Here is a 14,265-nt window from a genome sequence, read left to right as displayed (position 1 = left end):
TGTCCATGGGTCCTGTCCCTGTGCTTTAAGAAAATCACCTTTTTTTTGCACCAAAGATGTCTTCAAGAATTCTTTCTTGGCCATTGGCTCCAAATCCCACTATCACCCCAAAATCCCATCAGGGAGGCAGTTGAGCTTGGATGTCAGCGTCTCTGCCTTGTTGATAGTCCACTCTCTCCCCCATGTCACCACATTCCTTCTCCTAGTGGCTTCCTCTCCCACCAAGGGCCAGTGCTCTCCTGCTCCCTGGCACTTCCTTTTGGAAGGAATGCCTCCTAGTCAGCAAATGCACAGAAGAGAATTCCCCTGTCCATACCCTCTTCTCAAAGGTAGTTTCATTTTCAAAGAGAAAGCCTAGAAAAGCACATATTTTGGTGCAAATGAATGAATCTCTATTCACAGAAAACTTCCTGGTGCTGGGGAACTAGATGAAAGAGAAATCCCATGTCCTGCATCAGTGCCCTCTCCCTGGTGGCACTGTGCCTTCCTCTACTCTACTTTGCATTCTCCTCAAGCCAAGCCCCCACAACAACATGTGTGGTTTACCCCTCCATCACAGTGGAGTATATTTTCTGCCCCTTTATAGATAGCTAAAGGATAATAGGTCAGGTCCCTTTGCAGGGCTCATTAGAACAGAACCTCAAGGCTCACTGTCTCATCTTATTACCTTGAACAGAGCCCTGGGTGTCCTCCTCATTGGCAAAGTTCAGGGGAGAACGCAACTGGACTCTCAGCAGGCATCAAGGCCACCCTGGTCTCCTGCCCCTGGGCCACCCAGCCTTTGCAGAAAGGCACACTTCCATCATACCACCCCACCTTGATCATACCTCACAGGCTATTTTTCTATTTTCTCAGCTGGCTCCTCCTTGTCTCTTCCTCTTCCCTGTTAATTAAAAAAAAAAAAAAATCCCCCAGTGCATGGCCAGGGTTGGATGAAGCTCAAGTTTGATGATATCAAATCACAGCTTCTTCCTTGCAGGCTCCATAATCCCTTCCCAGAAGCCAGAACAACTGAGAATTCAAAACAAATGCATTAATGCAGAGAAAGGGTGTGATGAGAAGAGAGAAAAAAAATCTTTGGGGATTCTATATAGAGCACAACAAGTTTGACAATTAGGCCCATCAGAGCACCATGAGAGCTGGGAGAAAGAGGCGGTTGCTAAGCTCCTCACATCCCCAGCTAAGGCATTAAGCTACTATCACTGCACAGAGCTTAGGCAAATTGCAGCATCTCTCCCATGGCTGGCTACTTCTAGCTAAGCTTCTGCCCTGAAAGCCCCTTTGGTGTGTGAAGAAGCCCAGGATGCTTGGACAGAAAAGAGTAGCCTCTTGCTTATACTCACAGCCAAGCCTGGACTCAGGAGACCCATTAGAAGAGTGAACACAGCCAACCACTTGGGAGGGCCAGACTTTCATCTCACTGATCCAGTATCCTCTCTGGAGTCCTGCCCACCAGGCTGTGTCCCTGGTGAAGGTGGAGGAAGGAGAGCCTGGGCATCCTTAGGGCTTGAGGGAGGGGCAAGAGCTTGAGTCTGAAAGCCCAGATGCTTGGAGCCATTTTCTAATGGACTTAGTGCATGGCCTAGGGGGAAACATATCCCTTCTGATATTCTGATAAATGAAGTTTGGACACTTATGGTGCTGGAAGCCACCTTAGGAATCTGTAATCAAATGCCCTCATTTCACAAATGGAGAAAGGGAAGTTAAGGAGGCTATCCAAGTGACCTGTCCAAGATAACACAGCAGTAGCAAACCTGAGTCAAGAATCTATGCCACCAAGTGCCTTTTTACTGTACCATGCTACCATCAGATGATGTCTGACCTCTTTTGTGTTCTGCCATGAAACTGAATGGGAAGAGATTATAAAGCATTTCCCCTCCAAAGGTCTCTAAATACAAAATAAGATCATGCCTTTATTCTGATGGTGCCTGGATAAAGTTGCCAATAGATAGAAACATTCAGAAAGCAAGAATTTATTCTATAAATTAGACACTAAATTCTTGCCAATAAAAAGTAGATTTATGCATCCTCTAAGAGTTAGAGTAGCTGATTTCTAAGGTTCTATTCCCATTGATTCAGATTCATCCAATGAATTTGCAGAAGTTATTCCTTCTGCCTGAAATGCCTGTCTTCCAACTCACCACACAGCCTCTTTGCATAACCCCAGCAGGACATCATTCACTTTGAAAAAAAAAATGTGAATAATGAGCCCTATAACTTGTACCCCTTGATGGGACTGTAGCTGATTGGCATGCCATTGAAGCACGATCATGTACCTGGGCAGTAACAACATCTTAAGAAAACTTTCTCTAGGCCCTCATAGAATTTTGTTTCTACTTTAGTGACTACACTAACCATGCCCTATTGTCATGTATCTTTTTACATGTTTATGTCCCTCACTATACTATGCACACACAAAAAGGAGATATATATATATGTTTATTTTTGTGTCCTAGCACTGAGGATAATGCTTCGCCCAAAGTTAGCTCTCAATAAACACTTGTGGGATGGTTTATGAAAGAATTCATCCATCAAAGGTCTTTAAAGCTTCAAAGAAGAGAAAAAAAGTACTTGACTCTAAAGTCAGATATTCACTGGAATTCTTACTCTGCTACTTGCCAGTAGCGTGACCTTGGCAAGCGATTTATCTTCTCTCAGGCTCAGTTTCCTTTTCTGTAAAATAAGACTACTAACCTTACAGTAAAACTAAAAACAAAAACAAAGCACGCATGCACACAGACACACACAAAAATAAGGTACTGTAAGAACTAGCAGAGACTATAGATACCAGAATCAGAAACCTTCCCCCTCAAAAGCGCCAAAAACTGAAATTATCAGGTAAAAACTGAAAAACAATCATGTGTGATACACTTAAAGAAATAAAAAAGACTAAAATATAAGCTACCATGCAAATAACCAGATTTAAAAATAAATAAATTAGAACTTGGAAAAATAAAAAATATATATAAAAATTGAAACTTAAACCTTGATGAATGGACTTAATAAAAATAAAAAATATTTAAGCAAAAAAGGCAGAACCAGGCACTTCACAGAAGAGGAAACACAAATGCCAATTAACATACAAAAAAAGACTCAATCTCATTAATCATCATCAAAATGCAAATCAAAATACAATAAGATATTGGTACCCATCTACCAAACTAGCACGTAGAAAGCCATACAATAACAAGTGATAGAAAGGATGAGGAACCATTAGAACTCACACATACTGCTGGCCGCAAAGTACTTTGATACCAACGTTTTAGAAAAGAGTTTGGCGTTATCCAGTAACGTTAAGCATCTACATACCCTGATACCCAGCAATTTCCCTCTTAAGTGTCTACTCTAGAAACCCTGCATATATGCACTAGCAGATGTGCACAACAACATTCATAGCAGCACCATTTGTGATAGCAGAAACCAGCAAAAAACCACATGCCATAACCTGCAAAACTGCAAGAAGTGTGATATGCCCATACAATTGAATACAGCAGTGAAACTGATTTATAAACAGGTTCCTGTGAACAGAAGGATTGGTATGGACAGTACCTAAGGGACATAGGCACTGAGCAATCAGAATGGAGACCTGATCAATCCAAGCCAGATGCTGTACCAGGGTATGCTGACTTAGTACTGGGCCTGAGAAGTGATTGTAGAACAAAAAATGAACAGCACGATTCCATGTATATAAATCCAAAAACATGCAAAATTAAACAATACATAGTTTAGAAGGATTATAAACATGTAGAGAAAGAAATGGAATAACATGTAAAAGAGTGGTTACCTCAGAGGGGTCAATGTAACGTAAGATGGGGAGAGACACATAGGAGACTTCTTCCTTAAACTTCCTTAAATGGTGTAATATATACCCACAAGGGTGTTCGTTGCATTATTATTCTTTACACCCTACACACATACTTAAATATTATTTTATATATTCGATACTTAATAATAATTTTTAAAAAGCATTAATGAATTATAGATAAAATCTGAATCCCAATTTCAGTTTTTATTAGCCGAATGGTTTTAGGTAACTTGCTTAATCTAATCTCTTTGTATCTCAGTTTCCTCCTCTATAAAGTGGGGGTGATAACTGCCTCAATATTGCTGAAAGAAGCAAAGGTAAAACGCCAAACATACATAGGGGAGGAGGTCGTATTTCTAACATATCCGTATCTCCACCTCCAATGTCACTTTCAATGGAAGTTGCCTATTCAGTCTGATTAATTCTGATACTCAGAGAAACTCTCCATGTCTGCCTGTTTCACTTCCTTGTCACAGCAACAGAAGGCAATCTGCAGTCTTTCTCTCTCCAAACCAAAAGCACCAATGGGAATGAAAAACAAAGGAACTGGTACTTATTATGTAGATCTCAGAAGGAAGCATGGGTCCCAATGAGAAAATGGGAAAAAGTAAGTAAGCACTCTCCTTTGGGAATGGATGTGTTGGCTTTCTTTCTCTCTTCAGCTATAATTGACTGTGACTTCTGTTTCTTTGCAATACCCAATGGTCAGAATGCTTGTTTTTCCTATGGAGCACCAATAAAGAAATGAGATGGTGTAAACCCTCAGATCTTTTTTCACTGTGGAAGACTCATTACTAAGTCTGTCTGCTACAAGAAACCCCTTTCTGTTCAATGAAGAGGAGGGAAGGTAAAAGAAATCAATATTGAATGGCCCTCCGCCGGCAAGCTCATCCTCTTATCTCATTAATTTCCACCGCAACGGGAGAGGGGGTTTGTAGGAATAACTATACCAAGTTTCACAACCAAGAAAGAGCCTTAACAATCTAACCAAGGTCTCATAGCTGGTGTCTAAATAGACATCTGTCCCCACATGATAGAAAAGAACTTTTAAAAAAAAGTGTTCATGATCCCTAGAGATTCTGATTTCAGTGGCCTTTAAAACCTTTCCCAAGTGGGGCGCCTGGGTGGCTCAGTCGGTTGAGCATCCGACTTCAGCTCAGGTCACGATCTCGCGGTCCGTGAGTTCGAGCCCCGCGTCAGGCTCTGGGCTGATGGCTCGGAGCCCGGAGCCTGCTTCCGATTCTGTGTCTCCCTCTCTCTCTGTCCCTCCCCCATTCATGCTCTGTCTCTCTGTGTCTCAAAAATAAATAAACGTTAAAAAAAAATTAAAAAAAAAAAACCTTTCCCAAGTGATTTTAAATATCCAATCAACATTGAGAACCACTGGTCTAATTCCATCTCAGCTCTCACTGATGAGGAAAATAAGGGCTGGTCTGTACCATTCTCGGCATTAACCCGCAACATCTGACCTTTCTATAAAGAATTCCAATTTTAAGCTTCAGGAGAGATGGGATTGTTTTGTTTTGTTTTGTTTTGTTTTGTTTTGTTTTGTTTTGATCTGTTTTGTTCTCCACATCCCCAGCACCTAGAACAGTGCCTGGAATGAGTAGGAACTCAGTAAATAATTGTAGAGGGAAAAAATAAATAAACACTTTCCTGGTTTCTATTCCACAAGTACACATTGAGTTTTAATCTGTGTGAGGCACTGTCCTAGGTTCCAGGCATTTAGCACTGAACCAGACAAACAATATCTATGCTGTTATGGCACTTCTATTCGAGAACAGCACTATCCAATAGAAACATCATGCAAGCCATGTGTGAAATTTTAAATTTTCCGGTAGCCACATTTAAAAAAGTAAAAAGAAACAGGTGAAATTAATTGTTATGTATTTTATTTGACACATCATTTGCAGAACACTACCTTAACATGTAATCAGTATAAAAATTTTTACAGTGTTATCAAGGTGTTAACATGCTACAAAACCCACCCAATTATAAAAAGTTATCAGTAAGGTACTTTACATTCATTTCCTCACACCAAGTCTGTGAAACATGGTGTGTATCGTTCACAATGGCAGCATACCTCCAACTGGACAAGACCCATGTCAAGGGCTCCATAGGCTTACATGGCCAGTGGCTGCACTATTGGTCAGTGTAGTTCCACAGGGTGAGGCACACAGTAAACAAGTACACAAACAAATACAGAATATAATTAGAAAGGGTGTTGAGGAAGGCTTGTCTAAGGAGGTGGTACTCAGAAATCAAGTGACTGGAAGGATAGAGGATAAATAACAGAACCTGTTCTTCCAGTGCTGAAAATAGAAAATGTATCTTTAGAGGGCTTAGTTAGGAGGTCCTTTGTAGCTCCTATTCATCAACTGTCAGAAAAGCTGTAAAGTAACACTCTATATTAACAGAGTTCCCTTCCCCAGACTTCTCCCAGGTTCTACTCCTAAATGGTCTGAGAGAGACCCCAGAGTGCTGCTAGGTCCTCCAGGCCCAGAAGCTGGCCGTTAGGCAACACGTTTTCTATGAACAGAGTTACGGAAGGGCCAGATATCATCCAACCTACTAGCTGAGATAACTGTGGTCCAGAAGAGAGGATGTTCCCTCTGCTGGCAGTCAGGACAAACTATAACGCAGGAGCATTTTCCTCAAGTGTGGAGAGATCCTGTGTCATTGGGAGCCACTGTGAGAGCCCTGGGATCTTTGCCAGCTAAGTGGAGAAGACAGGGACTCTCCACAGGCATCCAAGGCAAATGACTTCCTGCAGAGATCTCTCTGTGGCAGATGGCTCTTTAATATTTAGTCAAATGAATGGGGGCATTTTTTAAAGCATCTTACATTACTATCCGATGATCACCCTGTTGTCTTAAATCCAGGTGAAATCAATTATTAAAAACAACATTTTAAAACTCTCTTAGCTGGGGCACCTGGGTGGCTCAGTTGGTTAAGCCCTTGACTCTTGGTTTCGATTATGATCTCACAAGGTTCGTGAGTTTGAGCCTCGCATCAGGCTCTGTGCTGACAGTGCAGATTCTCTCTCTCTCTCTCTCTCTCTCTCTGTCCCTTCCCTGCTTTCTCACTCATGCTCTCTCTCTCAAAATAAATAAACTAAAAAAAAAAAAAAACTCCCTTAGCTGAAATACTACCAAGATCCATATTTAAAATAAATATTTAATTATTATTATAAATATTATAGTTATAACTTAGAAGATTAAATATTGTGAAAAAAATATACATTATTATCAAATCATTCAAAAATTCAAAATATTTTTTCCAACACTTGCTTGGGGCAGTTGATAGACTGAGATTCAGAGCACTCTCATCTTCCATGTGTTTTTAGGTCAAGAGATTATAATTCCTTCTTTTCATCCTCCAATTAATATGATTATCCACTGAAACCCAAGATTTCACATGCTGAGGATGGTTATTGACTTGTTTTCATTTCCTTACTTAAGCCTATTCAGCTCAACTGGATAAGAAGTCCATTGGGGAAAATGAACAGGTGGTGAAATGACATTTATTTATGGCCCATAAGAATAATTACCAATGTAAAGACAATAGTTATAAGTTTAGATGGTATTTTTTATTATTGATCTTTCTTAAAGTAGGCTACATGCCCAGTGCAGAGCCCAACATGGAGCTCAATGTGGGGCTTGAACTTATGACCCTGAGATCAAGATCTGAGCTGAGATCAAGAGTTGGACACTTAACCGACTGAGCCACCCAGGTGCCCCTAGACAGTATTTCTAAATGGTATTGTCAATTGCTGGCAGTTACAAAAAATACAACATAAATGAATTTTTATTCAGCATGACTTTTTAATTTTTTTTGACAATTCTTGTTGTGGCAACTATAGCAGAATAGGTTTTCCTTAAAATTAATATAAATATATGAAGGAATTTTATAGGACAACATTTAACAGAGTTGACATGACTCAGCAAAGAGGCAATGAATAGAGTGGTTAAGAATATGGGTTTGGGGCTCCTGGGTGGCTCGGTGGGTTAAGGGTCCAACTTTGGCTCAGGTCATGATCTCACAGTTTGTGAGTTCAAGAGCCACACTGGCCTCCAAACTGGTAGCCTGGAGCCTGCTTGGGATTCTCTCTCTCCCTCTCTCTCTCTCTGCCCTTCCCCCACTCATGCTCTGTCTCTCTCAAAATAAATAAACATTAAAAAAAAGAATATGGATTTGAATTCCATCTGCCACTCAATGGTTTATGGCCATGGCTAATTAACTTCACTTGAATCTCAGAAATCGGGATAATAATTGTACTTGCCTCTAAGATTCATGTGAGAGTCATCCAAGCACTCAGTAAACAGGAGCTCAAGCAGATTAAAACAAATGTAAGTTGCAAAACTCATGGCGATTTTTCTAAGTCATGACCAAGACCATTCTGTTTGTATAATAGTTTTAAATGTGAACAGAATGTTGTCTTTATTATCCTGTTTGATGTAGATTTACTATTTTAAATTAAATATTAATTTTTGCTTTGTCAAAAAAATGTTTTAGGTATTAATAAATTTTTGTACCTATGAATTATAAAATAATGGTTTTGTTGTATGTGATAATGGCAGGGATAGGGATGGGGAACAACAGACATCAGGATTCATTTTTATGAGTTATAACCCTGAGGGGGAGAAGGCCAGGGTTAAATCAGCAACCCTGCTTGGAGGAGGTGACCTAATAGTCATAATTTTAAGGAGGTGGTGTGTGATCTACAGGGAGGAAAACTTTCACCAGGCCTCAGATAGGCTGCTGAACTCCGATTCTTCGAAGCATTGACACGAGCAGGACTCAAAGTCAAACCTAATGCCCCGGACTCAGGTTTGCCACAGAATTTTCAGAGCAAGGACCCCAAATAATACGATCTTTTGAGGAAAGTGTGAAATTCAAACTGAGGGCATTAGATGAAAAAGTATGCCTGATTTAGAAGTAGATCTTGTGATCACAAAGTCACCACATCACAAAATTACCTTCAGTGCTGTGGCATTTTACTAGTTTTGAGGTAAAAAGGAAGGCACCATGTCTGTGTTAGGGAACACACACACACACACACACACACACACACACACACACACAGACGTTTTCTGGAAATTTCTTGCATACATGTTTGGAACATTCTGGGACACTTCTAGTGTGGTTCCAGAAATACAGAGCGCAATACAAGACACTGTAGAAGAGACATAGCCTCAGGCTACCTGTTCGATGAAGGCCCTGCAGTTCTGGAGTTCATGACACTACACTGGCCCTGTAGCCAATTTCCCTCCAAGCCCGCCCAGACCTGGCTCTACCAACCAGCCTGGTCCCCCCACAGTTCCCTTCCCCTCACACTGTCATCAGAGGTGCTTGGGGCACAGTGATCACCACTGGGTCCAGGGTCCCCAAGTCTTCATAATGATACCCCTACTCCCCAAATGAAATTCAAGGATCTTTACCTTCACAGGGTTGACATCCTGTTTCTTTCTTGTTTTCAAAACCGGGAAGGATGTTAAACTGCATTTCCTTGGCTTTTTAGCATCCATTGTAGTCCTACAGGAGGAAGGGTAGAAAGAAAATTGGCAGTAAGAGCAAAGTGTCGGTAATGGCCCCAACACCTAAGGTGGGAAGAACACAGAGCAGGCTTGGACACAGCAGTAGGTGGCGGGCCTGAAACAGTGACTGAGTCTCTGTTACTCCTTTTGTTTCCCTTCTGGTGACTGATGATGTCAGGAGAGGGGGCGTCTTGGCATGAGACTTTGGGTGCTCAGAGCAGAGGGAGACGGCAGCCAAGGAAGAAAGATGAGCTAATAATGTGGCCAGCAGTTTAGGACACCAAACAAAAAGACCCATTTCCTCTAGCTCACTGCAAAGTAAAACATTCTCTTGCCATGCACACCTTACACTCTGAAAGATACATACATTAGCAGTTACTTGGTAGCTGAAAGCCTATAGAAAAAGAAAAAAAGGACAATTGGTAGAAATGCTTTCCCTGGATCTCATTTAGCCATTTTTGCACCTTCTTTACTCAGGGCACAGCTCCATGAATAATGAACTCGCTGCAAGAGGAAAAACTAATTCAACTTAAGTTTATGGCATCTAGTTAAAGTGGTGATTTATGTGAGTGGAAGAGTCTTAGAGGCTCTCATGTCACTGCTACACACCTGTTCCACAAGCAGACAGATGCTGGAACTCTGCTTTGTGTCCCTTGGAAGTCCCTTGTCAGCCTCCAACTCTAGCAAGAGCCAAGGGAATCGGGAATATATGAATAAGGACAGAAAGGGAATCAGCGCAAATGTTATCCTGGCTTCTGCCTACCATTCCATTGTTTAGGTTCTTACAGACACTATAATAGTGACAGCATCACAATTTTGAAATTATTCAGAGGACTGAAGACAAGTCACGCCCACTGTTCTTGCAGCATAATGTTGGAAAATCAGAAATTACTTGTCTATATATAAGGAGAAGTTTAAAAATGCAGCAATATGTATTATAGACCATGATGCGATCATTTAAAAAAATGAAACAAATTTCTATGTATGCCTGTAATATATTGAATAAAACAGAATAATATGAATGATTCCATATTTATTTAAGAAAAACCAAGATGTCTGCATGACTTTACACAGGCATATTGAGGAATATAGAAAATTAAACCATAAAGTTAATTACCTTTGAGGGACAGAGCTGAGAGAGGGGGGTGGGGACTTTAATTTTAACACACACACACACACACACACACACACACACACACACACAATATAAAAAAAGTCCTTCCCACCAACAGTGCAAGCGGGTTCCTGTTTCGTGCCTCCATGTTTATAGCGGCACTTCCAACAATAGCCAAATTATGGAAAGAGCCTAAATGTCCATCAACTGACAAATGGATAAAGAAGATGTGGTTTATATATACAATGGAATACTACTTGGTAATGAGAAAGAATGAAATCTGGCCATTTGCAGCAACATGGATGGAACTGGAAGGTATTATGCTAAGTGAAATAAGTCAGTGAGAGAAAGACAGATACTATATATGTTTTCACTCATATGTGGATCTTGAGAAATTTAACAGAAGACCATGGGGGAGGAAAAGGGGGAGAGAAAGGTACAGAGAGGAAGGGAGGCAAACCATAAGAGATTCTTGGATACTGAGAACAAACTAAGGGTTGATGGGGGATGGGGGAGAGGGGAAAGTGGGTGACGGGCACTGAGGAGGGCACTTGTTGGGATGAGCACTGGGTATTGTATGGAAACCAATTTGCCAATAAAATAAATAAATAAATAAATAAAGTCCTATGCAAACAGTATGGAGGCTCCTCAAAAAATTAAAAATAGAACTACCCTACGACCCAGCAATTGCACTACTAGGTATTTACCTAAGCGATACAGGTGTGCTATTTTGAAGGGGCACAGGTACCCCAATGTTTATAGCAGCACTATCGACAATAGCCAAAGTATGGAAAGAGCCCAAATGTCCATCGATGGATGAAGCGATAAAGAAGATGTGGCATATATATATACAATGGAGTACTACTCAGCAATCAAAAAGAATGAAATCTTGCCATTTGCAACTAGATCAGATCAAAAAGAATGAAATCTTGCCATTTGGATGTAACTAGAGGATATTATGCTAAGCAAAATTAGTCATAGAAAGACAGATATCATATGACTTCACTCATATGAGGACTTTAAGATACAAAACAGATGAACATAAGGGAAGGGAAGCAAAAATAATATAAAAACAAGGAGGGGGACATAACATAACAGACTCTTAAATACAGAGAACAAACTGAGTGTTGCTGGAGGGGTTGGGGGTGGGGGGAAGGGCTAAATGGGTAAAAGGCATTAAGGAAGACACTTGTTGGTGTGAGCACTGGGTGTTATACATAGGGGATGAATCACTGGAATCTACTCCTGAAACCATTACTGCACTATATGCTAACTAACTTGGATGTAATTAATTAATTAATTGATTTAAAAGTCCTATGCAAAAGCAAACAAAAAGTAATAGTTGCTTCTCTTCAAATGATCATAATGTCCCTTCTTTCTTCCCTTCCTTCTTTCATTTCTACAAACATTGCTGAGATAATTCCTCTGACAAACCAGACATGGCCTCTGCCCTCAAGGAGAGTTTGTAATCTAGGAGGGGAGATACATGGACATTACAATGTACATGATCATTACAATGCATGTGATCATGGCATTAATAGAGGCCCGTGCAAAGAGCTAATGGAGCACACTTCCGGGGATGACTAACGTCTGTTGGAAGAGCCGAGGAAACCTCTGCACTTAAGCAGAGTAGAATTGTCCTTGCGGAATAAACAGGACAGGAATGGAGTCGAGGGCAGTTGGAGAAGACTGTGTAGGCACAAAAAGTATGAAAGAGCAGTGCCTTCTCCAGAACGTGTGAGTACATGGACATTGCTGGTGGAGGGCCAGAGAGCTGGTTAGACTGTAAAGAAAGGGTCGCATGGTTTATTCTAAGCCTGAAAAAATCAGACTTGTACTTTAGGATCATCTCTCTGGCAATGCCATGGAGCAAGGTTTGGAGGAGCTCAAGTAGGAAGCTGTCTGGAGCATCTAGGCAAGACATGATGCGGGCCTCAACCAAGGCAATGACAGTAGGACAGAGTGCAAGTGGGAACCTGGGATAATTGGGGGGACAGAACCGGTAGAATTTGGGCCATCAATCTGATGGGGAGGTTGTAAAATCTGAACACTGGGGAAGAATGAATATAATTCTTTCTGCCAGGGCTCTGTATCAAATGTTCCCTCCATCTACTTCCCAAGGATGTGGGACACCATACAAGTCCACGTGCCTCTTTCCTGGCAAGTGGAGCTTTTTCTTCATTTCAGCTTCAGGTGCCCTGTCGGTGAAGACTACACAAAGACCTGAAGAAGATGCTGAGGCATCTTGGAGTCTAAATCTCAGTGCTGCCCCCAGACAGATTCTGAGCAAGTCATGTGCCTTCTCGAGACTCAGTTTCCCCATTTGTAAGATTTGTAAGACTGGACCAGATGACTTCTGATGTCCCTTTCAGTTCTAAGCTTCTTTGATTCTAACTTTATTAAGTATTGTCAGATTGGGGGAAAAATTCTATTGTGACTTTGGATAATTCTGTGGTTCTCAAAGACTATTTTGTGCCATTTTCCCCCTAAGAATGCATTCAATCTAACTTCCATTTAATCCATGACACTTAGTCCACACTCAAAGCTTCACAAATACCATGTTTTATCCTCAAAATAAGTGGTGAACTATGTAGAGTATGTTTTATAGCTTGTTTATAACTGTTGCATGAAGGATTAGAGAAAAATAAATTCATCTCGGAGCTAGAGTAAATATTGCTTTGAAAACTGAAACTAAAACTTAAAAACTACTCCTATTATTTTACATGAAGATCAGTTTCCCTACCTCTCCAGCTTATATACCCATCTCTTTCCTCTGGATTTCAGCATTTTTGCTTGTGTTACTTGATCAACAACTTTATTGTTAATTATTTTAGGGGTAGACACTTCATCTCATCTTGATTGTGAATCTCTTGGGGGCAGGAATGATGAACTTGGATTTTATTTTATTTTACTTTATTTTATTTTTTATATTTTTCATAGGGGCATGGACAATGACTTGTCTACTGAAACGCCTTTGTACAAATGTTCTGAAGAAAGAGAAATCTAAGTTTAGATTAATTCATCAAAAAAATTTGAAATCACCATCTGAATGTCAGAAACTGTGCTAAACATGGGGGATTGAGAGATAAATAGAACAGAATCCTTGCTTTCATGGAGTTCAGTCTTGTGGGCGTGACAGACCCATAAACAGTGGACTGCAGACACAGTATTTTATACATAATGCATTATCTATGTACACCAATCTTCGATGCCCAGAAAGGATATATATCTTTTGAGATTTACCTGTTATGGTTTTAGTATTTCTACTGCAGCTGTTCAGTAGCTAGTTCTTTATGCCCTGGAGAGCTACCTTTGGGGCAGAAATTGTGGCAGTGAAGAACTTTGCAGGGACTCCCTTTGCATTTCTGTGAACAAGAGACAATGTATTTAATGCATTTCACTTACTGTCACTTCTGCAAAGAGAACTCCTCGGGTCCCTTTGCAATTATCCTTGAAACCCTTCATGGTCTGTGGACTCTCAGAGCTGGAAGGGGTTTTAGAGGCCATTCATCCATTTCCTGCCTGGGAGAAATCCTCCTTAGGGTATCCCTGGCAATCACTCAGTCTCTGCTTGAATATTTCTGACAGAGCTCACGTTCTTCCAGGCAACTCATTTCTCATCCAGCTGCTGATACATATGATTGGTGCCCAGCAAATGTTGGTTGGAAGAAATGATATTGAACAACATACCCTCCACCGATACTTGTTATCTTCTGCAGAACAACAAAGAACACATCTACCCTCTCTTCTACTCAAGAGTTCTTGAATATTCAAAACAGTGGCTTTTGCTTCTCTGGAACCTACTCATC

At 40.7% G+C, this 14,265-nt stretch overlaps 1 protein-coding gene across 5 annotated transcripts in view; it reads right to left on the bottom strand.

Moving 5' to 3' along the window:
• DYRK4 (dual specificity tyrosine phosphorylation regulated kinase 4) overlaps positions 1-14,265 on the bottom strand; it is a 52,198-nt gene that overhangs the window by 36,445 nt on the left and 1,488 nt on the right. For 4 of the 5 annotated variants that reach the window (XM_060658651.3, XM_060658652.3, XM_060658654.3 and 1 more), the window contains exons 2-3: positions 13,700-13,821; positions 9,247-9,340 (exon numbers count right to left, since the gene is read on the bottom strand). In XM_060658651.3, coding sequence (XP_060514634.2) covers positions 9,247-9,333 — 87 coding nt within the window. In that variant the 5' untranslated portion in view covers positions 9,334-9,340; positions 13,700-13,821. Of the gene's footprint in view, positions 1-827; positions 884-9,246; positions 9,341-13,699; positions 13,822-14,265 lie in introns of those variants that run through there. The other variant, XM_060658653.3, reaches the window with a different exon arrangement.

Source organism: Panthera onca, chromosome B4 (genome assembly GCF_046562875.1).
Source record: "Panthera onca isolate mPanOnc1 chromosome B4, mPanOnc1 haplotype 2, whole genome shotgun sequence".
Classification (NCBI taxonomy): Eukaryota; Metazoa; Chordata; class Mammalia; order Carnivora; family Felidae; genus Panthera; species Panthera onca.
The sequence above is the reverse complement of the archived record's forward strand: the minus strand, read 5'-3'. Positions and strand labels throughout refer to the sequence as shown.